Source organism: Numenius arquata, chromosome W (genome assembly GCF_964106895.1).
Source record: "Numenius arquata chromosome W, bNumArq3.hap1.1, whole genome shotgun sequence".
Lineage (NCBI taxonomy): Eukaryota > Metazoa > Chordata > Aves > Charadriiformes > Scolopacidae > Numenius > Numenius arquata.
In genome coordinates this window covers 24,807,791-24,833,295 of record NC_133615.1, presented here as the reverse complement: position 1 = coordinate 24,833,295, position 25,505 = coordinate 24,807,791, and the positions used below count along the sequence as shown (strand labels likewise).

Below are 25,505 nucleotides of genomic sequence, written 5' to 3'. Positions count from 1 at the left end.
GTCAGGCACTGGAACAGCCTGCCCAGGGAGGTGGTGGAGTCACCATCCCTGGAGGTATTTAAGAAATGTGTAGACGTGGCACTTCAGGGCATGCTCTAGTGCCCGAGATTGTTGGTTTACGTCTGTTTGTGGGTGGGTGTGGTTGTGGGTGTTTGTTTTGTGTGGTTTTTGTTTTGTTTTTTTGTGTGGTTGTGTTTTGGTTTTGGTTTTTTTTTTTGTGGTTGTACTCGATGATCTCAAAGGTCCCTTCCAACCAAGAAGATTCTATGATTCTGTGAAAAGTGCTTTGAACTGTGTGACTTCTACTGTATCCAGAATCCCACCAACGTGAAAACAACCTGGCATGCATAGCAACATACAGTTTTTCTTTCATTGTCTCAGATTAAATCAGCATTCAAATTGGAGATTTTCAAGACCCACCTGGATGCAGTCCTGAATAATGTGCTCTAGGCAACCTTGCTTTAGCAGGGGAGTTGGACTAGATGATCTCTAGAGGTCCCTTCCAACTCTGACAATTCCGTGATTCCATGAAATAGGTAGACTTGTTTAACAGCAGCAAAACAGCACCTCTCCAACAACAATATACACCCTTGTGTTCTTGCAAATTTTAAGTCCCTTCTTCCCAGCTTGGAGGTTGAAAGCAAAACCACCCAAATGTGGTCAAGTGGAAATCTAGACCAAGAGTAAATTTTACTTGGACCTCCCCAAGGTTCTGGTCCTGTGATATCTCCTGCTTTTCTTCTCTCTTCCAGTCTCTTGGGAAACAGCCACAGCAGTAGGTATATGTGGCAGGCTATAATCTAAACTAGATGTATGCATGTCATAGTTTAACCCAAGCTGGCAACTAGGACCGTGCAGCCATGTGCTCACTTCCCCCAGTTGGGATAGGGGAGGGAATCGGAAGAGCAAAAGTGAGGAAAAACTTGTGGGTTGAGATAAAGACAGTTTAACAAGTAGAGCAAAACAGCGCATGCAAGCAAAGCAAAACAAGGAATTCATTCACTGCTTCCCATCGGCAGGCAGGTGTTCAGCTACCTCCAGGAAAGCAGGGCTCTATCACACGTAATGGTTATTTGGGAAGACAAACAGCATAACTCCAAATGTCCCCCCCCTTCCTTCTTCTTCCCCCAGCTTTTTATTGCTGAGCATGATGTCATATGGTATGGAATAGCCCTTTGGTCAGTTGGGGTCAGCTGTCCTGGCTGTATCCCCTCCCAACTTCTTGTGCCCTCCCCAGCCTGTTCATTGGCAGGGTAGCATGAGGAGCAGAAAAGGCCTTGACTGCTTAGCAACATCCAAAACCACGAGTGTGTTATCAACACTATTTCCCATCCCAAATCCAATACATAGCACTATACCAGCTGCTAGTAAGAAAGTTAACTCTATCCCAACTGAAACCATGGCAGTGTACATACGCACACATGGAAACGGGTATACTCCAATGAAACATTAATGCTTCTAATGAGTTACAGACATGGAAACGTATCAGAGGACAGGTGAAGTGCCACCTGCCAAATGAGGGCAACTCAGAGAAGGAAATGTGAAGGCTGCAAGCAAGGATGTGCATTGAATTTCATGCTAATCTCAGAGACAAATGAGCAGGTAAGCTTGGGCACAGCAGCGATTTCAAGGTGACTTGCTGCAGCACAGAAAGGCACCGCATGCGTTTTGCTCCTTTCTCACCTCTCACCTGGCTCCTGGGGAGGACGTTGCCTGGGGAAGTTTTAAGAGCACTAGGGAGAGAAAGTACACAGACAGGGTGTTGTGAGCTGGGGCCCGGCTCCACTAGGAGCCAGCCCGAGTTTCGGGAAGGGCTTCCCCGCGTTGACCCACAGCACCAGCTCCTCACAGAGCGGCAGCTAACCCACGTCACGACCCCACGCCTCGAGACCGCCAGAGCAGCCACCGCTCTCCTGCGCATAAGAAAGGCCACGTGGGGGCAGGGACACCCTCCTCATCCAGCACCTCCACCAAGTCCCAGGCGCAGTTTGGCTCCGTCCGCCCGCAGCCAAGTCCTGTCCTGTCCCTGACGAGCGAGCGCGACGCCAGTACCTGCGTGGGGAGGAGCAACGCTGCGGTCCGCTGTACCTATAGGCGACCAATCCGCGCCTGCCTTCTATTCTCCCTCCCTACGCTGTTTTCGTAGTGCGTTGGAATACTAGCTTCCCCTAAGCCTTGGGAGGCCTATGTGACTCGCTAGAGAAAATGGCGGTGGTGAGGAGTCGCACTTCATCGTCGGGATTATCCTCAGGCAGCAGTACTGAGGCGGCTGCTGCTGCTGGGAACCTGAAGGGCAGCGCGGGAAGTGTCGCTGGGAGCGGTGGGGGGCTCATGCAGGAGGTGGGCGGTGGCTGCCGGGAGCAGCGCTCTGAGTGGAGACGGAAGCAACCGCGCAAAGTGCGGAGTGTGGAGCTGGATCGGCTGTCTGAGGCGCCCCTCTTTCTCGCCGCTTCCTCGCCCTCCTCCTCTTCGCCGGAGCCTCCCGAGACGCTGCTGCTCCACTACCTGCCTGGGCCGCGGTCCAGCCCCACCAGCCCGGTTGCCTCCCCTGGCTGCTGCGCTGAGTTCCTGGAGCCGCTGCTGGTGGGGACCGACCCTGCTGCGGAGCGGAGGATGGAGCCGTGGCCCCCGGCGAGGTGGGGGGGGGGGGGCAGTGGAGGCGGCGGGGCTGTTCCCGCGAGGAGGGCTCGGACGCCCTATTCCCATTCCCCCGTGGGCGCTGGGCCGCTGTCTAGCCGGGAGCGGGGGCGGTGGGAGCCGCCCGCGAAGTGCAGGGCTGGGGCGCGGCGGGCAACCCTTGCCCGCTGCCTTCCCCTGGGGCGCGAAGGCACTTGGTGCGTGCTTGAGGGAGGGATGGCTGCCAGGCAGCCCGCAGCTGTCAGCTGGTGCGGGGCTGCGCGGGGCCCAGCAGCCGGCGCCGGAGAAGTGGGACGGGGCGGCGCGTCCTTGCGCCGTGGGCGATTAGCTGCGCGGGAGCCGAACTGTGTGGGTGGGTGCTTCTGTGTTTAATTTTTGCCGGAGTCCCAAAAAGCTTTGGAGTTTGAGGTGGTGGCAGGGACCGGGGTCGGAATGTCAGCCTTTGGATCTCAGTGCGGGTGGAGCCTGTTAACTCTTCCTGCAGCTCTGTCGCCTCAGTGCTAGAGCAGGGTGGGAGGGTGCGGCGTGATTCAAGTGGCAGCTATGCTTCTGCTTCGGGTACTCGCCTGACTGCTTGTCCTGGTTTGAGTGACACAGGATTAATTTCTCTTCTAATGCTGGGGAAAACTGCACTTTTAGAAGACTCTAGTGTCTGAATTAATGAAAATATTTAGTTTATAGCCAGCTAGGTTATGTGAGATTCAAGGTCTCATTTTTTTCGAGCCTTGCAAGGTACAGAGATAAGGAGGAACAAGGCCTGGGCACTTGACCCAAGCTGGCCAACAGGATTGTTTCATATTATGAATGTCACATTCAATATAAATTCAAGTTTGCTGCATAGTTCTCTCTCTTCCTTGATGGCTGCCATCCTGAGAACTTCTTGCCCCGGTGCTGGACCCCTGAGGCCTTCCCTTTATCCCAGAGCTTTAGCGCTTGCAGTGTCTGACATTTGCTGTCCACTGTTGGGATATAATTGGCTGAGTATAATCCTCATATATTTTATATTGGTATTGGGATCAATATTGGTTCTTTAATGTTAATTATCTAGTCTTATTCTATTAAAGCTGTGCATATTTCAACCCTCCTTGGGTTTCCTTGTTTTTTCCCCGATTCCCCTTCCTGGGTGGGGAGGGGTCATCGGGTGATAGAATAATTGTCTGAACGACAATAAATTGTCTAAGGAAGGCTTTCAAACATAAATACTTGATATGGTGTGGTCCTAACATATAAGAAATGTATCTACTTAAAGAAGGATTAGTGGGGAATCTTAAGTGTTTCAGGAGGGGAAAAAATAATGTATGAATTTTAGCAAGTATCTTGAGCTTTTTTTGAGACAAAGATGGTGCTAAGTCATGAGTCGGGAATTTATAATGTACTGTATCTCTTAATATAGTTGTATCCAGTTTCATTGCTTTCAAGGAAAATGAAGAATCAGTGTTGGAATGTGTTTAAAACAACTCTGTCTCCTGCTGATAGTAAGTGGGAATTAGGCTTGATATTAGAGGTTCAGGAAGATCATATGTCGCACTGATGCGGAAACATTGAGTCCATCCTTGCTAGTCAGTCCCACAGCAGCTGTGGACTTTTTTCCTTTCACATGGACAGTTTTTCTTACTTTTAAGTACCTGCATTCGGACAAGTCAGTGTTTTCAGTGTGTGCATGAGTTAAAACCTTTCTCCCCAAATGTTCTCACATTTGACTAGGAACGCTAACAAATCACAGAAAATGCTAAATGCCAAGTGCTTTTCTCTTTAGTATTTTAGTGAGATAGTCAACTTGTCAACTGTCTTCATGATAAATTTAAATACATGGCAGCATTAATAGTGATTTTTCTTCAAAAATATCCTATAAATGCTCATGTAGAGTATCTCAGTAATTCTGTATGCCGTGTTACCAGTAAATGTTAGACAAAGTACTATTCTGTCAGACCATATCAAGAATTTAAAACATCTCTCTGCCCTTATTGTAATATTATTCTCCCTCCTTCAGCTAGAGCAAGTTAATTTGTATGTGAGTAGCAGTTAGTGTATTGCACGTTAAATTTGTGCATGCAGCTGTTGCCCAGACATTTAAGAGGCAAACTGAAGGGCATAATCAAAATAATATATTATGTGGAGGTTTTCTGTTTCGTTTTTAAATACGGTAGCTGTACTTTCTTGTAAGATATACTGTTTGTTAAAAGATACTGTGCTTGCTCTGAAGTCATCCTGTCAGTCTCTGGTATTACAGTCACTTTCTTTTTAAATAAATCTTCTGTTTATGCTGGAAGATCTGCATGAGCCTCAGAATGAAGCTGAGAGGGAAAACTGACTCTGCTATTAAGTCCTGAATGTAAATAATACCTTTTTTCTTTAATCTCTGAAGCATTCTGCTTGTCAGCGCAGTAGAACAAATATTTTCACTAAAAGCTGTGAACATTATAAGTTATCTTTTTATATCACTGTAAGAGGAGGAGGGAGTTGTTTTACTAGGTAATGCAGCTTCAAGATAAAGCACTTCAGACCTTTTATCCCATGTTAATATAATAATGGTATATTGATTTGGTTTATAGAGAAAGATCCTAATAGTGAATTCAGTGATAACTGTAGTATGATTTCTTGTAACTTGAGTTATAACTTCTGTTTTGGGGTAAATCCATGTAGGCAAAATGCACCTCCTTCTCTGCGACCTTAACAATGTTCTCTTAAAATGTTCAAACCATTTAAGTGATGTTTATTTGTATCTGAAATTGGTCTAGATGACTTATTACATCCCAAATTAATTTTATTGCCGTAACCCTGTTTTTATAAAAATGAAAAGCAGGAAATGCTATGATTAGTCTCCTCTGCATACAGTAAACATGTACTGTGTGACTTGGGTGAAAATTAAGTGTTTAAATTTTGAAAATACATATGCTAGCTACGGTGGACTTGTCAGTTCAGCTACAAGACAACCTTTGTAGGTACTTATGCTATGTTTTCTGCAGTTGCTGTTTGTATTGATGACTGCTAGAGATACCAAAGACATGCTGTGAAACTGAAGTTTTGACTATATGTACAAGTGTACTATTATAAAGCATAGTGTGGCCGAGGTTTGACATACATTGTTTTTTTGGTTTTTTTTACTGAAATGATAATGTTCTCAGTTCATGTTGTCAGAATGTAGCTAAGGTAAAAAAAATACAGCTTATTTACTGTGGCAAGAATAGCTAAGGTAAAATAAAATTTTATTTTATTTTTTAACTAAGTCCATAATGCTGGATATTTTTCACTGTCTGCTTAAATAAGCCGCCAAATTTTCTGCTTCCAGTTTAAGCTGAATACTACTGTGAGAGAAATTTCACCTCCTACCTCTTCTGTACTCTGTGACTTGAGAGTATTTTTGGAAGAGGGTCACCCTCTACCACATCTGATTCTTATCACTATTAGTTATTGCAAGTGGTAGGGTTCTACTTAAATGGTTTGATCTAGTATGGCAGTTTCTTTGTTCCTATGCAAAGTAAATAGATTGTAACTAATCTGGAGCTTTCCATCTCATTGAATTTAGTGATACTAAAGGTTCAGTCTTCACTGACCGTCAGTGGAGTCTAGGTACCGCTCAGTGCGATACCTGTGTGTAGAAGTGTGCAATTGTGTCTTACCCAAAACTCAAATGTGTAGAGTACAAGATACTTTTGAAGAACGGTTTTTCCTGCTGTATGATGGATTTTAACTTCATGAGATCTTTTACCATGCTAATGCATTTGTTACTGTTTGAAGTTGGAGTAAAGATAATGGTGCAGCTGTGCAAAAGTTCATCCCAGTGCAGGAGAGGATGTGCTAGGAGGAGGAACAACCAGCTGGGGGTAGAGTAACTGCAGGAATGCTTCTGTTGGCTTTTGCTGGCTTCCAGTATTGGTAAAACTTGGTTTAAGCTTGTATAAAATAGAAATTATATATTGCCATGTAGCTGTTCTTTAAAGAACCTTGTAAATTATTTTTTTTTACCTTAGCTATTCTTGCCAGGGTAAATAAATTTTAGCAGCAGTGGTGATAAGTGAATGGATCTGGTTTGAGTTCTGGAGTTTCTAATGCTAATCTCTGTGTTCTTGGAAGACCCAAGGGTTACCTTTTTTTACTTTTATCTGCTCTGTTCTCACTTAAAACTCTAGAATTAAAGTTCATTCTCTTGCTCGAGGAAAAGAGGATAGAAAGCCTTTAAGAGAGCTTCATTACTTGTCTTTAGGTGACTAGGAGAATGTGCTTAAGTGGAAAGTTGCTTCCCTCCCTTTTTATCTTTAGCAGGAGGCTGAACACGTTGCCTGTAGGACACTTCCAATTTTCTGTCTTGCCACACTGCAGAACTGGAGAATCCTGCTTGGTGGTGAATATCACGGAATCACGGAATTGTCAGAGTTGGAAGGGACCTCTAGAGATCATCTAGTCCAACTCCCCTGCTAAAGCAGGATTGCCTAGAGCACATTACTCAGAACTGCATCCAGGTGGGTCTTGAAAATCTCCAGAGAAGGGGACTCCATAACCTCCCTGGGCAGCCTGTTCCAGTGCTCTGTCACCCTCACCGTAAAGTAGTTTTTCCTCCTATTTGAATGGAACTTCCTATGTTCCAGCTTGTGCCCATTTGCCCCTCGTCCTCTCGCTGGCAACCACTGAAAAGAGTCTGGCTCCCTCCTCCTTCAACCCACCCTTTAGATACTTATAAGCATTAATAAGGTCTCCCCTCAGCCTTCTCTTCTCCAGGCTAAAGAGTCCCAGCTCTCTCAGCCTTTCCTCATAAGGGAGATGCTCCAATCCCTCAATCATCTTTGTTGCCCTACGCTGGACTCTCTCCAGTAGTTCCCTGTCTCTCTTGAACTGGGGATCCCAGAACTGGATGCAGTATTCCAGTTGTGGCCTCACCAGTGCAGAGGAGAGGGGGAGAATGACCTCCCTCGACCTACTGGCCACACTCTTCCCTATGCAGCCCAGGATTCCATTGGCCCTCTTGGCGACAAGGGCACATTGCTGGCTCATGGATAGTTTACTATCCACCAGGACCCCCAGATCCTTCTCCTCAGAAGTGCTTTCCAGCAGGTCCACCCCTAACCCATATTGGTGCCTGGCATTCTTCCTCCCCAGGTGCAGGACCCTACACTTGCCCTTGTTGAACCTCATTAGGTTCTTCTCTGCCCAGCTCTCCAGCCTGTCCAGGTCACGCTGGATGGCAGCACAGCCCTCTGGAGTTCTTCTTGTTATCTTTAACCATAGTGGCCAGGTTGAGTTCTGCTTGAGCTTTGGCCCTTCTAATTTTCCCCCTGCATAGCTTCACTATGTCTTGGTATTGCTCATAAGTTGCCAACCCCCTTTTCCAGAGATCATAAACTTTCCTTTTATTCCTGATGTCCAGCCAAAGCTCTCTATTTAGCCAAGCTGGTCGTCTTCCCCATCGGCTCATTTTTTGGGACCTGGGGATGGCCTTCTCCTGTGCTTTTGAGAGTTCCTCCTTGAAGTATGACCAGCCTTCCTGGGCACCTGCGCCCTTCAGGACTGTCTCCCAAGGGACACTTTCAACCATGCTCCTAAACAGGCCAAAGTCTGCCCTTCGGAAGTCCAAGGTGGCAGTTCTGCTGGCTCCCCGCCTTGCTTCTCCAAGAACTGAAAACTCCATGATTTCATGATCACTCCGCCCAAGATGACTTCCAACCTTTACGTCCCCCACCAGACCTTCTCTGTTAACAAGCAGCAGGTCCAGTAGGGCACTTTCCCTGGTTGGCTCCCTCACCAGCTGTGTTAGGAAGTGGTCTTCCACACACTCCAGGAACCTCCAGGATTGTTCCCTCTCTGCTGTGTTATATTTCCAGGAGACATCAGGGAAGTTGAAGTCCCCCACGAGAACAAGGGCGAGCAATTGCGAGACCTCTGCCAGCTGCTTATAGAATATTTCATCAATCTCTACATCCTGGTTGGGGGGTCTGTAATAAACTCCCACCATGATGTCTGCCTTGTTGGCCTTCCCCTTGATTCTAACCCATAAACACTCAACACTGTCATTCCCATTATTAAGTTCTAGGCATTCAAATCTGTCCCTAACATAGAGGGCCCCCCCACCGCCTCTCCTTCCTTGCCTATCCCTTCTGAAGAGTTGGTAGCCAACAATCGCAGCCCTCCAGTTGTGTGGAGGTATTTAAAAGACAGGTAGACGTAGTGCTTAGCAATATGGTTTAGTGATGGTTTTTGTCAGTGTTAGGTTGATGGTTGGACTTAATGATCTTAAAGGTCTCTTCCAACCTAGACAATTCTATGATTCTATCAAATAGTCTTTAGTATTTACAGTTTTCTGTAATGGGCTATCTTGTGACTTAATACTCTGAAAGGAGTGTGGAAAAAAAGTGCATGTAGCTCTCAAAAAACTAAAAATTTCTTATTTTTTTTTTAAAACCAAAGGATAAGTGAAAAAAAAAAATATGGTTTGTTTAAAGAAGCCTGGTGGGAAAGGGGGAGGGAGTGCCTAAGGCTGGGCCTTTCAATCTCTAATTGGTATCTGACCTAGTTTGAAAAGATGTCATGCATTTTGTGATATTCCTGTTCATTGCAACAAAGTGTTGTCTGTTCTCAGTGCTTCCAAAAATTTGGTTGCTCACTTCTTTAGACCAAGGTTTAGGAGAATGATTCATGAATAGCATATAGTTATTCGGAAGTGACTGTTCCAAACTGGAAGCTAATCTTTTTCACTGTTAAAGCCTATTCTGAATTCTGATATGCCATTTTTACAGTCACAAAAATTTTTTTTTTTATAGTATGAAGGATGAAGAAGAACAGATGTGCCCCATTTGTTTGTTAGGCATGCTGGATGAAGAGAGCCTAACTGTGTGTGAAGATGGCTGCAGAAACAAATTACACCACCACTGCATGTCAATATGTATGTTGTTTTCTTTGTCTCATTAAGTTCTGGTGACTCTAAATATGCAAAAGTATTATAACTTAGTATGTATGTGTTGTAGGGTTTTTTGTTTGTTTTAAAAGTTAAACAGAAACCTGCTCTTAACTGGTGACTGTAGCTCTTTGAGAATTTGGTATCTGTGGCGTGTGAAGAAATCACGGACTTGTAGGTCATGCAGTAAGCGAATCCAAATCGACCTCCTTTATTGCTGCACAGAGAAACTTATATACACTTAAGACACAAACCCACTCCCCTCGTAATGCCCAATCATGGACTTACAAAAATATTTTCTACCTTCTACTGAGCTTATCACTATAAGAGGTACTCTGCTACCAGGACAAGTTTTGGTTCCCAGACTGTGCTCTGTTTTTGTCAGGATGAGCTTCAGGATGTGAAACTTATGTTTCTCATCCTCCCCTGCTCTCAAGGTCGCTACTGGCACACACTGTTGCTCCAGATGCACGTAAATCTTAGCTGTGTGAGTGAACTTTAACTGAACCCACATCTCCCCCTCCTTTATTAGTTAGAATAGAAATCAAAGCAAGGGTCATCACAACCTGGCGCTGAATACCACGCATCTAATTAATAACTGAACCTAGGAACCCAAAAGGAAAGAAAATTAAACAAAAAGAGCAAAGCAGCTTCAAGGGCCTGTAATCATGTACTATAGCAAAAGTTAATCACTCAAGAAAGCACTTAACCCTCTTTTTGGTATTTTCAACTTCATCCTTAAGAAGTCTAACTAAATAACCTATACCATCTTGCTCTTCCCATTCACGCGTAAAATTAACAGGTATCCATAGTTCTGGTCATCTTCTAAAAGAACAATAGTCATATAATTTCCTAATGCTAAATCAACATGTGTAATACAATTCTTAAAGAAAGGATTGTGCTTCTAATGAATACAAACTATCATTAAAGGTTACATTAAGATTACAAGCTAATGCGAATACATATGGGTGAGTAGTACACACAGTTATGTTAGCACAATGCAAAACCCATCAGATTGATTAAGGTAATATTTTTCTGCATATACAACTGATATACAGTTCGTGTTAAACCTGGCAAAACTAATCTCCATAGATCTGTTGTAATGCTAGAATGATTGTCCTTAGAATCAAAGGTCCTGCCATTTCCCATCATGCCAAATTAGGCTTGCATTATCCTTACTAAAAGATAATGCTAAACGATTGTATTTTTGATTCCAAAAGGTGTCATGCGGACCCCAGTCAATAACAAACCCAAATGAGAAATTTTGTCTTTGAGGATACAACCTCAGACATGGTCTCTGAGCCAATTGTTGTAGATCTTGCAATTTTTGCAGGTTGCATGCTGGAAAAGAGGACAAATATGGGATAATACCCTCCTCCTCGGTATTGCTTGGACTTGGCAGAGTGACCATAGTGTAATTAGTTTTGCCATTTAGTTTTAATCCAATAAGATGTAACTGAGTAGTAAAATTTATTTAAGGAGATTGATTCTCGGGCCTAGTGACATTGGCCCATGTGACACATGTAAGTCACTATAAACTATCTGGCTAGTCTCAAAGGAATTGTTAAGATCGTCGCAAGATGGTGGTAGTCAAACTCCTCTCATCCATCTCGTGTCATTATTACTTAAAGGTGACACTAGATCCCACCATGTGAGAGGCCTGAACAGAGGCAGGTCTAAAACATGCACCCAATAGACATAAGCTCTAGTTACTGAGCTACATAACATACATGTGATAATGCGAGACACATGCGACATGATTAAACCTGAGGAAGATTAGAATCTTCCTCTTTATCTTCACCTTGAGAGACGTCTTCAATAGATTCTGCATCTTTCTGGATAGTGTTGGCAGGCTTGATATTTTTCGCAGGTAACCAGTATGGTCCTGTGGATAAAGAAACACAACCATAACCACGACAACAAGGGTACTGGACCCATCCATTGTCCTGATTGTAAGTCTTTATAAAATACAGTAGGCTTCGTATTTGTCTGATCCGGCAAACCATATCGCCGTCGATTAGCAGTCAAATTGTCAGCATGCATAAGATTCAAAAAATTTAGAACATAAGTGGCTTTATCTAATTGTTCCTGAGGTGTGATACCCAGGGGATTCCCCCTTTTTTGTTTATGAAGCATATTTTTCAGAGTAAGATGAGAACGCTCTATAATTGCTTGACCAGTCGGAGAATGGGGAATACCTGTAATGTGCAGGATACCCCACTCAGCTAAAAAGGTTTTTGTCTGTCTGGCAAGATAGCCTGGCCCGTTATCAGTCTTAATTTTCTGTGGAATACCTAAAACAGCAATTGCACGAAGCCAATGGCGACAGACATCTTTAGCCTTTTCGCTCCTGTGTGCAGAAGCAACGATAAACCCAGGAAAGGTGTCAACAGTAACATGTACAAAGCGAAAAACTCCAAACGCAGAAATATGAGTAACATCAGTTTGCCATAGTTCGTTGGGCTGCAATCCACGAGGATTAGATCCAGTCTGTGTAGGAAGTGGCAAGAGACACTGGCAGTCTGGACAGGCAGAGACAATTTCTCATGCCTGCTGCAGTGTGAGCTGGAAATCCTTGGAGAGTGCCTTGGCATTCTGATGATAAAATTCATGGGAGAGTTGAGCCTGTTGAAGTTTCTTAGGTACCACAACAGTCATAGTAAAAGAATCGGCAACAGCATTACCTTCAACCATAGGCCCAGGCAATGTAGTGTGAGAACGTAAATGAGACATAAAATAAGAATGAGCTCTCTGTGAAATCAATATATACAGTCTGGAGAGGAGATCAAACAAGTCCTGATTTGCAACTTCCTTTAAAAAGGATTTTTCTAATCTTTGTATAATACTAAAGACATAGGCAGAGTCAGTGACAACATTAAGGGGTTCAGCAGGAAATAAACTGAATGCATGGATAGCAGCTGCAAGCTCAACCAATTGAGGAGAACCTGACTGAAGAACAACAGAGTGTTGCCACCCATGTGTGGCCTCTTGCCAGACAACAGCAGCTTTGCCCATTCTTCCAGAGCCATCAATGAATGCCGTTCGGGCATTAGGGATTGGCGAAGATTGCTGTAAAAAAAGAGGCTGTAGAGGAACATCTTTTAGGGAGTTAAGCAGACGGTGCTTCGGCAGAGTATAAAGTATTTTGCCAAGGTAGTCCGCAAAGGCTGCCTGTAAAGACAAACTCTCACAAAGCATTACCGTAAAATCTTCCTTTGTGATGTACATATGCATGAAATCCGGATCAGTTCCTCGAAGTTGCTGGCATTGCAGTCGACCTGTAGAAATTAATCTCACAAACATCTCAAGCAAAGTAGTTACAGGTTTTGAAAATGAATGAGGAAGGAAAAGCCATTCTAGTACAAATAGCTGTTGTTCCTTTTCATCCCATTGGCCAATAAGCACATACGGCTGGAAAGAATTAGGGATTAAAAATAAACGAACAGGTAAATTTAAATCACACCTGGATGCAAAGGCTGTATTAACCCTTTCTGCCACAATCTGCAATGCTTGTGAAGCTTCCCCCGTAATCGATCTTGGGGATGACAAATCAGAATCGCCTTTCAAAAGGTCAAACAGGGGAGATAATAATTCTGTAGAAATCCCCAACAAAGGTCGTAGCCAATTAATGGTTCCCAATAATTTTTGTAACTCCTTCAATGTAGTTACTGTATTGACAATTCGTATGGGTTGTGGAATAATGGTTTTATCTAAGATTTGCCAACCCAGATATTTCCAAGGTGGTATAGACTGTACCTTCTCAGGTGTAATTCAAAGTCCGTAGCGTTCCATGGCTAATTTCACCTCAGCAAATGCAGATTGTAACTGAAACTCATCAGGCACAGCAATTAAAATATCATCCATGTAATGATAAAACAACATAGTAGGAAATTGTGTTTTCACTGGTTTCAAAGCAGAATAAACAACAAATTGACAAATAGTTGGACTATTTTTCATGCCTTGAGGAAGCACTACCCAATGATATCTCTCCATAGGCCCTTCATTGTTAATAGAAGGTACAGAAAAGGCAAAATGTGGACAATCATCAGGATGCAGAAAAATTGTAAAGAAACAATCCTTTAAATCAATGACAAGAAGATTCCAAGATTGTGGTATCATTGTAGGATTCGGCAGTCCCGATTGCGGTGCACCCATTGGAGCTATAATAGCATTAACTGCCCGTAAATCTTGCAATAATTGCCATTTGCCCGATTTCTTAGGTATTACAAAAATTGGAGTATTCCATGGGCTTGTAGAAGGGACAATATGTCCTAACTGCAATTGTTCTGCAACCAGCTCTCGCGTTCGCTCCAACCGCTCACCTCTGAGGGGCCACTGATCAACCCAAACAGGGGAATTGGTTAACCACGTAAGTTTGAGCCGCGGTTGGACATCGGCGACCCCAGTCAAAAATGTGTCGTTAAAAGCAAACCCCATTGTGAAATCAAGTCACGGCCCCATAATGTACAGGGTACTGGTAGAACGTATGGTTTCAATTTAGCTATTTTCCCATCCGGTCCTTCAACCAGCAGGGATTGTAGCGATTGTTGAGGAAGCTGAGTTCCTCTAACCCCAGTAATTAAAGCAGCTGTGTCCACAACAGGCCATTCAGATGGCCATTCAGACTTATGGATGATAGAAATATCTGCTCCAGTATCTACCAACCCTGAAAAATCTTTACCATTAAGTCGACAAGTAAGAAAGGGTTGTTGAGTCGTGATCTGCTGAGTCCAATAAATCTGTGGGACACCTGTACTCCCAAAACCTCCAGCTCCACGGATCGGTGCCGATGCAGCAGTGTCGTCTGTTAAGGGAGACAAACTAGGGAGAGGTATTAATTGACCAATGCGTTCACCTGCTGGTATGGTACAGGGAGGATTCGGAGTCCATACCATGATTTTAATTTCTCCCCGATAGTCACTATCAATAATCCCAGGTAAAACAAACAAACCCATCTTTGTAGTGGAAGACCATCCCAGTAACAAAGCATGTCCTTTAAAAGGCAGCGGCCCTTGCAGTCCCATCGATATCAGGTGCACAGAAGTATCATTTACGTTTGTTGTGGCGACAGTTGCCACGTCCAACCCAGCACTTCCGGGGGTGGCACGGCGGGGGGTTGATGCCTGCATTGCTTGTCCATTCCCCTGCTGTGGTGCTAATTGCAGCATCTGCCCTTGGGCCCTGTTGGGATTGCATGGGGCACCGGACTGCGCGCCCCTCCTGGTGTTTCCCGACTGTGGAGAGGGTAAGGGATTACCATTTTTATCATATTTAGAGTGACATTGATTGCTCCAATGATATCCTTTCTGGCACCGAGGACATAATTCATTCGGAGTCTTATCCAATAATCCCCTTCGTTTTGGGCAATCCTTTCTCGTGTGTCCGTCCTGCCCACATGAAAAACATTTAATAGCAGCACGAGCCACGGTTAGTTGTTGAGCCAATGCCGTCACTAACATCTCAAACCTGCGCTCTTCCGTTCCTACATGCTGACACGCTTTAATAAGTTCATTCAAAGTGGTGGCCTTGCCACGTATAGGGTCTAAAGCCCTGCGGCATTCAGTGTTAGCATTTTCCACTGCTAATTGCATTAATAAAAGTTCAGCAGCTGCTGGAAGTTCAATCTGTCGAGAAATAGCTGTTTGCAAGCGGTCTATGAATTCTATGTAAGGCTCTTGCGCCCCCTGGTGGATACTCGCAAATGACAGTTCTGTACCTTTACCATCGGGAACTCATTTTAAAGCCCGTAAGGCGAGCGTAGATGCTTGTTGGAAAGCTAATCTATTCATTTGAACTTGCGCTGCTGAAGTCGTGTATTGCCCTTGTCCCATCAAGTGATCAGCCCCAATAGGATGCCCAGCTGTCAAATTTTCCATTGCTTGGGCAGCAACCAACTCACGATATTCTGTTAACCAGATGGAATATTGCCCTGCCGTTAACATCAACTTTAACACCATTTTCCAATCTGCAGGAACCATAACATACGACTCCGATATTGCTTCCAGCAAACTAATAGTAAAGGAGGATTGTAAACCATTTTCCTTAACGGATTTTCATAACTCTTTGATAACTTCATATGTCAGTGTCTCATAGTGAGGAAGCTGGTGGGGTCTATAGATGACCGGCATAGCTTGAAGCATTTCAATATCACCCTCTTGCAAAGCCCTTTTTCTACACTCTTCCATGAAATCCCTTCTTGCCTTATCGTGAGAATCATTAGGAGGCATGTCTAGAGAAGGAGCATAAGGCGGCGGGCGCGTAACGGAGGCACGACTAACAGTCATTCATTTAGTATTTTGTAAGATCTGTTCCGCAGTTGGTGCAGAAGCCACCATAGCTTTAACCGGAGTTAAAGACGGGTACAAATCAGGCTCTTGATCAGAGTCAATAGGACCTGGATCGAAGGGATCCTCAGGTATCTGTGAGTCTGAGTCGTCGGCTGCTTCTACTGTAGCAGCTAACGGCAATTGCGGCTGCTGAGCTGAATCACAGACAGGCTCAGTGTCAGGGTCTGAACCAGCCGGAGCTGTATCCTCTAAAGTTAATAAATCAGCCGGCGGAGGCGGAAAATCTGAGTTAGCAAACACTTTATCGGTAGGGAGGAATGTTCTTAACACTGTATATATGACATGCCATGTTACGATATTATTGGGATTAACATCATGATCAGTAATTAGTCGGACTTGCAAGCATTCTCCCACTTTCTGCCAGTCAGAAGGATCATAAGACCCGTTGGGGGGATACCACGGACAATGATCCCGAATCCATACTAAAAGCTGTAAAAGTTTAAGAGGCTGTAACTTTAATCCTTGTTCCTTAACGATTTTCATTAAAAGTGCTTTATGTATCTGCTGCACTTTTGTCGCAGACTGCCCCATTATAATAATACCTTCCCCGGCCCCTCGCTGTGCTAACCTTATATCGTGCAGCGATGAGTATATAGGAGCTTCTTGGTGATCAACGTCTTCCGTCCGGCTCACGGGGGTACGCCACCGATCCTTGATCACCGTCGTGCTGAATCTTTAACCCTGTTCGGGCGCCATTTGTGGCATATGAAGAAATCACAGACTCGTAGGTCATGCAGTAAGCGAATCCAAATCGACCTCCTTTATTGCTGCACAGAGAAACTTATATACACTTAAGACACAAACCCACTCCCCTCGTAATGCCCAATCATGGACTTACAAAAATATTTTCTACCTTCTACTGAGCTTATCACTATAAGAGGTACTCTGCTACCAGGACAAGTTTTGGTTCCCAGACTGTGCTCTGTTTTTGTCAGGATGAGCTGACTTATGTTTCTCATCCTCCCCTGCTCTCAAGGTCGCTACTGGCACACACTATTGCTCCAGATGCACGTAAATCTTAGCTGTGTGAGTGAACTTTAACTGAACCCACAGGTATCATTCAGGTACTGTTGATATTCCTTATTTCTCAGTTATCAAGTTACAACTTAATCTTTCTCAAAGTATTCACAAATTAACTGGAGGGTTAGCGGTTTGAGCCTCTTACCTGAGTGAGAAGATCATGTCCAATTAGAGCAAGGTTAGGAACAGACATTTACCCCTCTGACTTGTCATTAGAATGCATGAAAGTCATCTACTAAGATTATATAGGGAATCATGGAGTATGTTTTTATATACTGCATTAAATAAAGTATATAAATAGTTTTTCTTTAACAAATAAAATTCCATCTCATAGAATCATAGAATGGTTTGGGTTGGAAGGGACCTTAAAGATTCCTTAAAGAGTTCCAACCCCCCTGCCATGGGCAGGGACACCTCCCACTAGACCAGGTTGCTCAAAGCCCCATCCAGCCTGGCCTTGAACACTTCCAGGGATGGGGCATCCATGACTTCCCTGGGCAACCTGTTCCAGTGTCGCACCACCCTCACAGTAAAGAATTTCTTCCTAATATCTATTCTAAATCTCCCCTCTTTCAGTTTAAAACTGTTACTCCTCGTCCTATCGCTCCACTCCCTGATAAAGAGTCCCTCCCCATCTCTCCTGTAGGCCCCCTTTAGGCAGTGGAAGGCTGCTATAAAGTCTCCCTGGAGCCTCCTCTTCTCCAGGCTGAACAACCCCAACTCTCTCAGCCTGTCTTCATAGGAGAGGTGTTCCACCCCTCTGATCACCTTCATGGCCCTCCTCTGGACCCTATCCAACAGGTCCATGTCCTTGTTATGTTGAGGGCTCCAGAGCTGGATGCAGTACTCCAGGTGGGGTCTCACGAGAGTGGAATAGAGGGGCAGAATCACCTCCCTCAACCTGCTGGCCATGCTTCTTTTGATGCAGCCCAGGATACGGTTGGCTTTCTGGGCTGCAAGTGCACATTGCTGGCTCATGTTGAGCTTCTCATCCACCAACACCCCAAGTCCTCCTTCTCCTCAGGGCTGCTCTCAATCCATTCTCTGCCCAACCTGTATCTGTGCTTGGGAATGCCATGACCCAGGTGCATCTCCCTTGTTTTAATCCTTTTGAAAAAGTATTGCTTATGTTTGAGACACAAAAAGACCTGCATTACAATTCATAACTTTTAATATTAATTGTAGTGCTAAGCTGAAGTGTTTCTGCATGCAAAAATGTTTATCAGACTTCTGCACCAGGTTCAGTTCAGAAGTGTTTATCCTGAAACTGACATTCTTCAGTAAAACTTAAAAATAATAATGCCATCTTCTGGTTTTATGCACTGTAAAACTGAAATATGTATTATCCTGTTGCTGTGTTCCAGGAGCGGAAGAATGCAGAAGAAACAGAGCGCCGCTTATATGTCCTCTTTGTAGATCTAAATGGGTATCTCATGATTTCTATACGTAAGGATTCAGTCTGAGTATAACAAACTATCTGTTTCTGGATCCTTAGTTGATGTTCCTAAATATGCTGAAGTATTTACTTGGGTAAATGTTTCATTCGTTAATCCACGTTATTTGTTGTTAATCTGTAGTCATGAATTGCCAAGCCCTGTGGATTGTTCTTCTGTTCTCCATGCGGTTCATCAACAAATTCAGCAGCAATCTACAGCTGGATCACATAGAAGAACTCAAGATGGCAATTTTAACCTTGCTCATTATGAGGTCCAGCAGATCCCCCTTGCCTATAAAAATTTAGCTGAGCCATGGATTCAGGTAATTTTATTTTGTAAAAGAAGCTTCAAATACAAAAACTGATTTTTTTTTTAACTGTTTTGCTAGATTTGTCAAATCAACAATTCAAAAATTTGTTTTGAATGGTTGATTATTATTGGAAACAATTATATTTAACTTGCATCAGAAGAAAAGTTTTTCCGGTCTTGTTTTCACTGGGGTTTTCAGGTTTGAACTTCATCTCAGGCTTCGTATTAAAGGTCCATGAAAGAAAATGTAGCATTCTTAATTCCTGTCGTGGTTTTGGCTGAATTTACCAAAACCGGACCGACAGATGGCCCTTCCCCCCCCCCTTCCCCCCCCTCTAAAAGAGGAGAGAGGAGGAGAAAGAGATAAGGAGATTCAGAAGTTTAGAATGAACTAAACTACTTTAATGAAGAATTAATATTAAAATAAAAATAAGGATGAAAATAATGAAATAGATACAATATATACAAAACCGTATCAAGCTCCCAGGATGACAGTCACGTCACCGGCAGGCACTGGGGAAGTCCCAGACTGGACTCAGTGACGAATAGGAACTGGATTCCAGCTCTGGAGTCAGGAACACACGGATCGGGATCAAAGGCAGATGAACAGAGAGTCCTCTCTGGACGTCGGCCATCGCAGGAAGAGGGCTGACCCTTTGATCCCTCAGCCTTTATACTGAGCATGGGGCAGATGGGATGGAATAGCCCAGTTGGTCAGGTTTGGGTCACCTGTCCTGTCCACTCCTCCCCACCGATGTGACCCCTCTACGTTTTTTCCGTTTCCGACCCTCTAAGGGGGCAAATAACGAAATTGGCTGACCTTGGTTGTTATAGCAATAAGTATAAGCAAGGGCCTCTCTGCATACCATTCCTTGGCATGGAGCACAAACATTGGTCTTATCGTTGTGAGAACGAGCAGTTTTCTCCACAACATGCCGTTAATTTCAGAGAGTTAGAGGAGGCCTAGCTAGGATGTAAAGTTACAGAACAGAAAATTGGTTCAGTTTTACTTCAAACCGGGACATTCCACCCCTTATTCCATACCATTTGCATCATGCTTAGATTACAACTACTATCATCTATAAAATCTATACATACATACATATATAGATAGATATATGTAAATCACTCAGTTATAATTTATCTCTATATACAAAAGCTTAAGTCCATTTCATAGCAGATCAGGTTCTCAGGGTAGGAGAGACAGTGTGAAATTCATTGTGGTTCGTGCCCATGGGTAACATGTCCATCTCAGAGAAGTTTTACTGGACGCCACTTGATCAATCCGGCTAGGTTTCATCATTGCAGTGTCATCCTGAAAAACACTCATAGAACACTGTTAGTATTATAAACAACTAACATCATACTCGGAATTAAGTAGTCTCACCCAGGGTCAAATTCCCTTGAGGTACACATTGAACTTCTCCATTCTTCAGCATCACCCACCAAGTACATCCAGGTCCTTGAGCAAAAACAGTCCCACGAATGGGTTTGCCTTTGCCCGAGGCAGGAAAAACCCATACAGTTTTCCCTAGCATATTCCTTTAATGCACCACGGGGACTTTATCCCCTTCTACAATATGTAAAAGGTCTGATTGAGCAGGACCAGCTCGATTGATGGATCCCCTGGTATTAACTAACCAAGTCGCTTGAGCTAAATGCTTGTCCCAATTTTTAAAGGATCCACCACCCATCGCTTTTAGGGTAGTTTTTAACAATCCATTGTATCGTTCAATTTTCCCAGAAGCTGGTACATGATAGAGGATATGATATACCCATTCAATTCCATGTTCTTTTGCCCAGCTACTTATAAGATTGTTTTTGAAATGAGTTGCATTGTCAGACTCAATTCTTTCTGGAGTACCATGTCGCCACAAGACTTGCTTTTCAAGGCCCAGGATGGTATTCCGGGCAGTGGCATGGGGCACGGCATAGGTTTCCAACCATCCGGTGCTTCCTTCCACCATTGTAAGCACGTAACGCTTACCCTGGCAGGTTTGAGGGAGTGTGATATAGTCAATTTGCCAAGCCTCCCCATACTTGTATTTCAACCACCGACCTCCATGCCACAAAGGTTTTAACCTTTTAGCTTGCTTGATTTCGGCGCATGTTTCACAATCATGGATAACCTGCGCAATAGCGTCCATGGTTAAATCCACCCCTCGGTCACGAGCCCATTTGTACGTTGCATCTCTTCCTTGATGACCCGAAGTGTCATGGGCCCATCGAGCTAAGAACAATTCACCTTTATGTTCCCAGTCTAAATCTGTCTGGAAAATCTTAACTGCTCGGTCCACTTGCTGATTGTTCCGATGTTCCTCAGTGGCTCGACTCATAGGTACGTGGGCATCTACATGGCGTACTTTCACGACTAGTTTCTCTAGCCGGTCAGCAATATCTTGCCATAATTCAGCAGCCCAAATGGGTTTACCCTTGCGCTGCCAGTTGCTCTGCTTCCATTGTTTTAACCATCCCCACAGAGCATTTGCCACCATCCATGAGTCAGTATAGAGTATTGGCCACTTTTCTCGTTCAGCAATGTCTAGGGCCAGCTGGATAGCTTTTACCTCTGCAAATTGACTTGATTCACCTTCCCCTTCAGTAGCTTCTGCAACTCGTCGTGTGGGACTCCATACAGCCGCTTTCCATCTTCGATGCTTTCCTACAATACGACAAGATCCATCAGTGAACAAAACATACTGTTTCTCATTATCTGAGAGTTCATTATATGGCGGGGCTTCCTCAGCACGTGTTACCACCTCCTCTGGTGGCATTGTGAAATCTCCGCCTTCAGGCCAGTTTGTGATCACTTCTACAATTCCTGGACTATTTGGGTTTCCTATTCGAGCTCGCTGTGTGATTAAGGCAACCCACTTACTCCAGGTAGCATCGGTGGCATGATGAGTAGAAGGAACTTTACCTTTGAACATCCAACCCAACACTGCCAATCGGGGCGCCAGGAGGAGCTGTACTTCAGTACCAATTACCTCTGAAGCAGCTCTAACTCCTTCATACGCTGCCAAGATTTCTTTCTCAGTTGGAGTATAGTTGGCCTCGGAGCCTTTATAGCCTCGACTCCAAAATCCCAGGGGTCGACCTCAAGTCTCCCCTGGTCCTTTCTGCCATAGGCTCCAGGTAGGGCCATTATCTCCAGCTGCAGTATACAGCACATTTTTAATGTCCTGTCTTCTTCGGACTGGTCCAAGTGCTACTGCACGCACAATCTCTTGTTTAATTTGTTCAAAGGCTTGTCGTTGCTCAGGACCCCACACAAACTCATTTTTCTTTCGAGTCACTTCATAGAGAGGTTTCACAATCTGACTATAACCTGGAATATGCATTCTCCAGAATCCCACAACGCCTAAAAGGGCTTGTGTTTCCTTTTTGTTAGTAAGTGGGGACATAGCTGTTATTTTGTTAATCACATCCATTGGGATCTGGCGACGGCCATCTTGCCATTTAATTCCCAAGAATTGGATGTTTCATGCAGGTCCCTTGACCTTACCTCTTTTCACAGCAAAACCTGCTTTCAGAAGAATCTCAATTACTTTCTTACCTTTCTTGAAAACTTCTTTTGCTGTATTACCCCACACGATGGTGTCATCAATGTACTGCAGGTGTTCTGGAGCTCCACCCTTCTCCAGTGCAGTCTGGATCAGTCCATGGCAAATAGTAGGGCTGTGTTTCCACCCCTGGGGCAATCGATTCCAGGTATACTGGACACCCCTCCAGGTGAAAGCAAACTGTGGCCTGCACTCTGTTGCTAAAGGGATAGAGAAAAAGGCATTAGCAATGTCAATTGTAGCATACCACTTGGCTGCTTTCGACTCTAGTTCATATTGCAGTTCTAGCATATCTGGCACAGCAGCACTCAGTGGGGGTGTGACTTCATTCAGGCCATGGTAGTCTACTGTTAGACGCCAGTCACCATCAGACTTGCGCACTGGCCATATCAGGCTGTTAAAGGGTGAGCGAGTCTTGCTGATCACTCCTTGGGTCTCCAGCCGACAAATCAGGTTCTAAATAGGAATCAGAGAATCACGGTTAGTGCGATACTGTCGTCGATGCACCGTGGAAGTAGCAAGTGGTACCTGCTGTTCTTTAACCTTCAGCAATCCTACCACAGAAGGGTCATCTGAAAGGCCAGGTAAGGTAGACAGCTGTGTAACACCCTCAGTCTCTACAGCTGCTACACCAAAAGCCCACTGATACCCTTTCGGGTCTTTGAAATACCCTCTCTTGAGGTAGTCTATGCCAAGGATGCACGGAGCATCTGGGCCAGTCACAATAGGATGCTTTTCCCATTTATTCTTGTTCAAGCTCACTTCGGCCTCCAGTACAGTCAGTTCTTGAGATCCTCCTGTCACTCCTGCAATAGTGACTGATTCTGTCCCTTTGTGATTCGATGGCATTAGGGTACACTGTGCACCAGTGTCCACCAGGGCTCTATACTTTCGTGGCTCTAATGTGCCAGGCCATCGAATCCACACAGTCCAATAAACTCGGTTATCCCTCTCCTCCTCCTGGCTGGAGGCAGGGCAACCCTAATGCTAAGGACAGCATCTCCAATTGCAAGGTGAGTTCCTGTCTGGACAGGGGCAGTGCATATTCTGAACTGGAGCAGCCATATTCATGTAAAAATCCTTCCTTCTGTTTGCTTTACCTTGCAACTCAAGCACTCATGACTGTAGGGCTGAAGTAGGTTTTTCATCCCATCTCCTCATGTCCTCTCCATAATTGCAGAGGCAAAGCCACAGGAAACCTCGGAGCGAGTCCTGTTTCCCTTTGGTTGGTCTCATAGGAGGGCGTTTTTTCTTAATGGCTGCAACTCTGGTCTTAACTGCAGCTTGGGTCTGAGCAGGCACCTCAGTCTGAGATGCAACTTGGATCTGAGCAGGAACTTGAGCCTGAGCTGCAACTTGAGCCTGAGCTGGAGAAGAGTAAGATTCTCTCCCAATCTCAGCAAGTTTTTCAAGCAGTTTGTGAAAAATTGTCTCGTTTTGCTCAACTATTGCCTTGGTCATTTTCTCCATTGTCTCATTCTGTGTCTTAGCTATATTCTCTATTGCCTCAGTCTGTGTTTTATTTTGTTCAGCCACTTTCTCAGTTTGTTCAGCCACTTTCTTAGTCAGGTTTTCTATTGCTGCAACACCGATGGGACGAGAGAGACTATCTTCATACTGTCGTACCTTATCAGCGACCTCATTTACAGTTGGTGTATCAGTATCAGATGCTCCACAGACCACTGTTGACAAAGTGTGGGAATACACTGATGGTGCACTCTGCACAAACTTTTTCAACAAAGGTCGTTGACATGGCATTTCATCAGGATTTATAGTCACTTGCCAATCGCCATAAATCACTTCTCGAATAGCCAGTTCTCTCAGGTATGTAATACCTTTCTCCATGCTGGTCCATTGCCTTGGATGGCATTGGATATCATCCTTAAAGTGATATCTGCTCTTTACAGCTGATAACAGTCGCCTCAAGAGACTGAGAACATCTGCCCTATTCCCAATCGCTTTATCAATGCCTCCCTCTTTGGCCAGATTTCCCAGCTGGTTGGCTTCTCTACCATCTAAGTCTATGGAATTAGTTCCACTGTCCCAGCATCGGAGCAACCAAGAGAGAAGTGGCTCCCCATCATGACGAGTAAAATCCTTCCTTAGATTTCGCAAATCCTTTAAGGACAAAGAGTTAATAATTACATCTACATCTGAGGCATCATCCTGTATCGAGGCTGGCTGAGAAGGACCCTCTCCCCTATCTACCTGAGAAGGAGCTCCCCAACTGGTTGACTGTGTTGTAAGGGCATGCTTTTCTTTATCCCCATCAGAAGGACCCTGTCCTGGGTCTTCATCAGAGGAGTCTTCTCCCTTGCTGTCTGGCTTGGGCACGTCTTTGTCGTAAGGGGCAGGGGACCGAGCCGACCTCTTTTTCTGCTTCCTGGTCACCGGAGCAACTTGTGCCGGTTCTGCTGGCGCTGGGGAAGCAGCAGTGCTCGGTTTGGGAGCTGGAGCAGTGACAGCGCTGGCTGTCGGGGCCGGAGCGGCCGGTGGGGGGGCGACCACTGCCGCTGGGGCCGGTGTCGGCGGGGCCAGGGGCGTGGTTTTCGCCAGTGCCGGAGCCTTGGCTTGTGCCAGTGGCTGTGGGGGAGCAGCCGGTGCCGTTGGCACCGGTGTTGTCATGGCCTTGGCTGGTGCCGCTGGCTTGGCTTGGGCCGGGGCCGGGGCAGGGGCCGGGGCCGGGGCTGGTTCTGTTTGTGTCTGCACTGAGACTCTCGCTGGGGCTGGGGCAACAACTGTTTGCGTCCCTGCTGTGACTGTCGCTGGGGCTGGGGGAGCAACTGTTTGTGTCCCTGTTGTGGCTGTCACTGGGGCTGGGGGAGCAACTGTTTGTGTCCCTGCTGTGACTGTCGCTGGGGCTGTGGGAGTAACTGTTTGTGTCTCCGTTTTCTGAGTAGCGAGGTTGCCTATCACACAATGCTCATTCTGATACTCCTCAAATCTAATAACATCTAACGCCTGCAGCACATTCAGTGTCATAAGCATCAAAATCAGGCCCACATGACAGAGACAATCATAACAATCATTCTCTGACCAGCCCGAAGGTTTTTCACCCCTCAGTTCAATTGGTAACATTTTGAAATAATCACGAACAGGCAAAGTAAACTTTCCCCAGGTAAAATCAAAAGTGTAATTAGCAACAGGATCTATTATATGATGCCCGAAACATGAAGATACCTTACCAATTGCAAATCTCAGATTATACACCTGAGCACCAGCCCACACCAACAAAGCACGCCTAGGCCACCGCATCCAAACACAGAACCAATATAAACCCATCTCAATACAACAAGTCAATATGTCC

At 44.9% G+C, this 25,505-nt stretch overlaps 1 protein-coding gene across 1 annotated transcript in view; it reads left to right on the top strand.

Moving 5' to 3' along the window:
• The first annotated feature begins 2,205 nt into the window (after nucleotides 1-2,205).
• Nucleotides 2,206-25,505, top strand: part of LOC141476802 (mitogen-activated protein kinase kinase kinase 1-like) — a 53,225-nt gene continuing 29,925 nt past the window's right edge. The window contains 4 exon segments of the mRNA XM_074165603.1: nucleotides 2,206-2,636; nucleotides 9,390-9,511; nucleotides 18,255-18,336; nucleotides 18,468-18,648. Of these exon segments, the coding sequence (XP_074021704.1) occupies nucleotides 2,206-2,636; nucleotides 9,390-9,511; nucleotides 18,255-18,336; nucleotides 18,468-18,648 (816 nt within the window).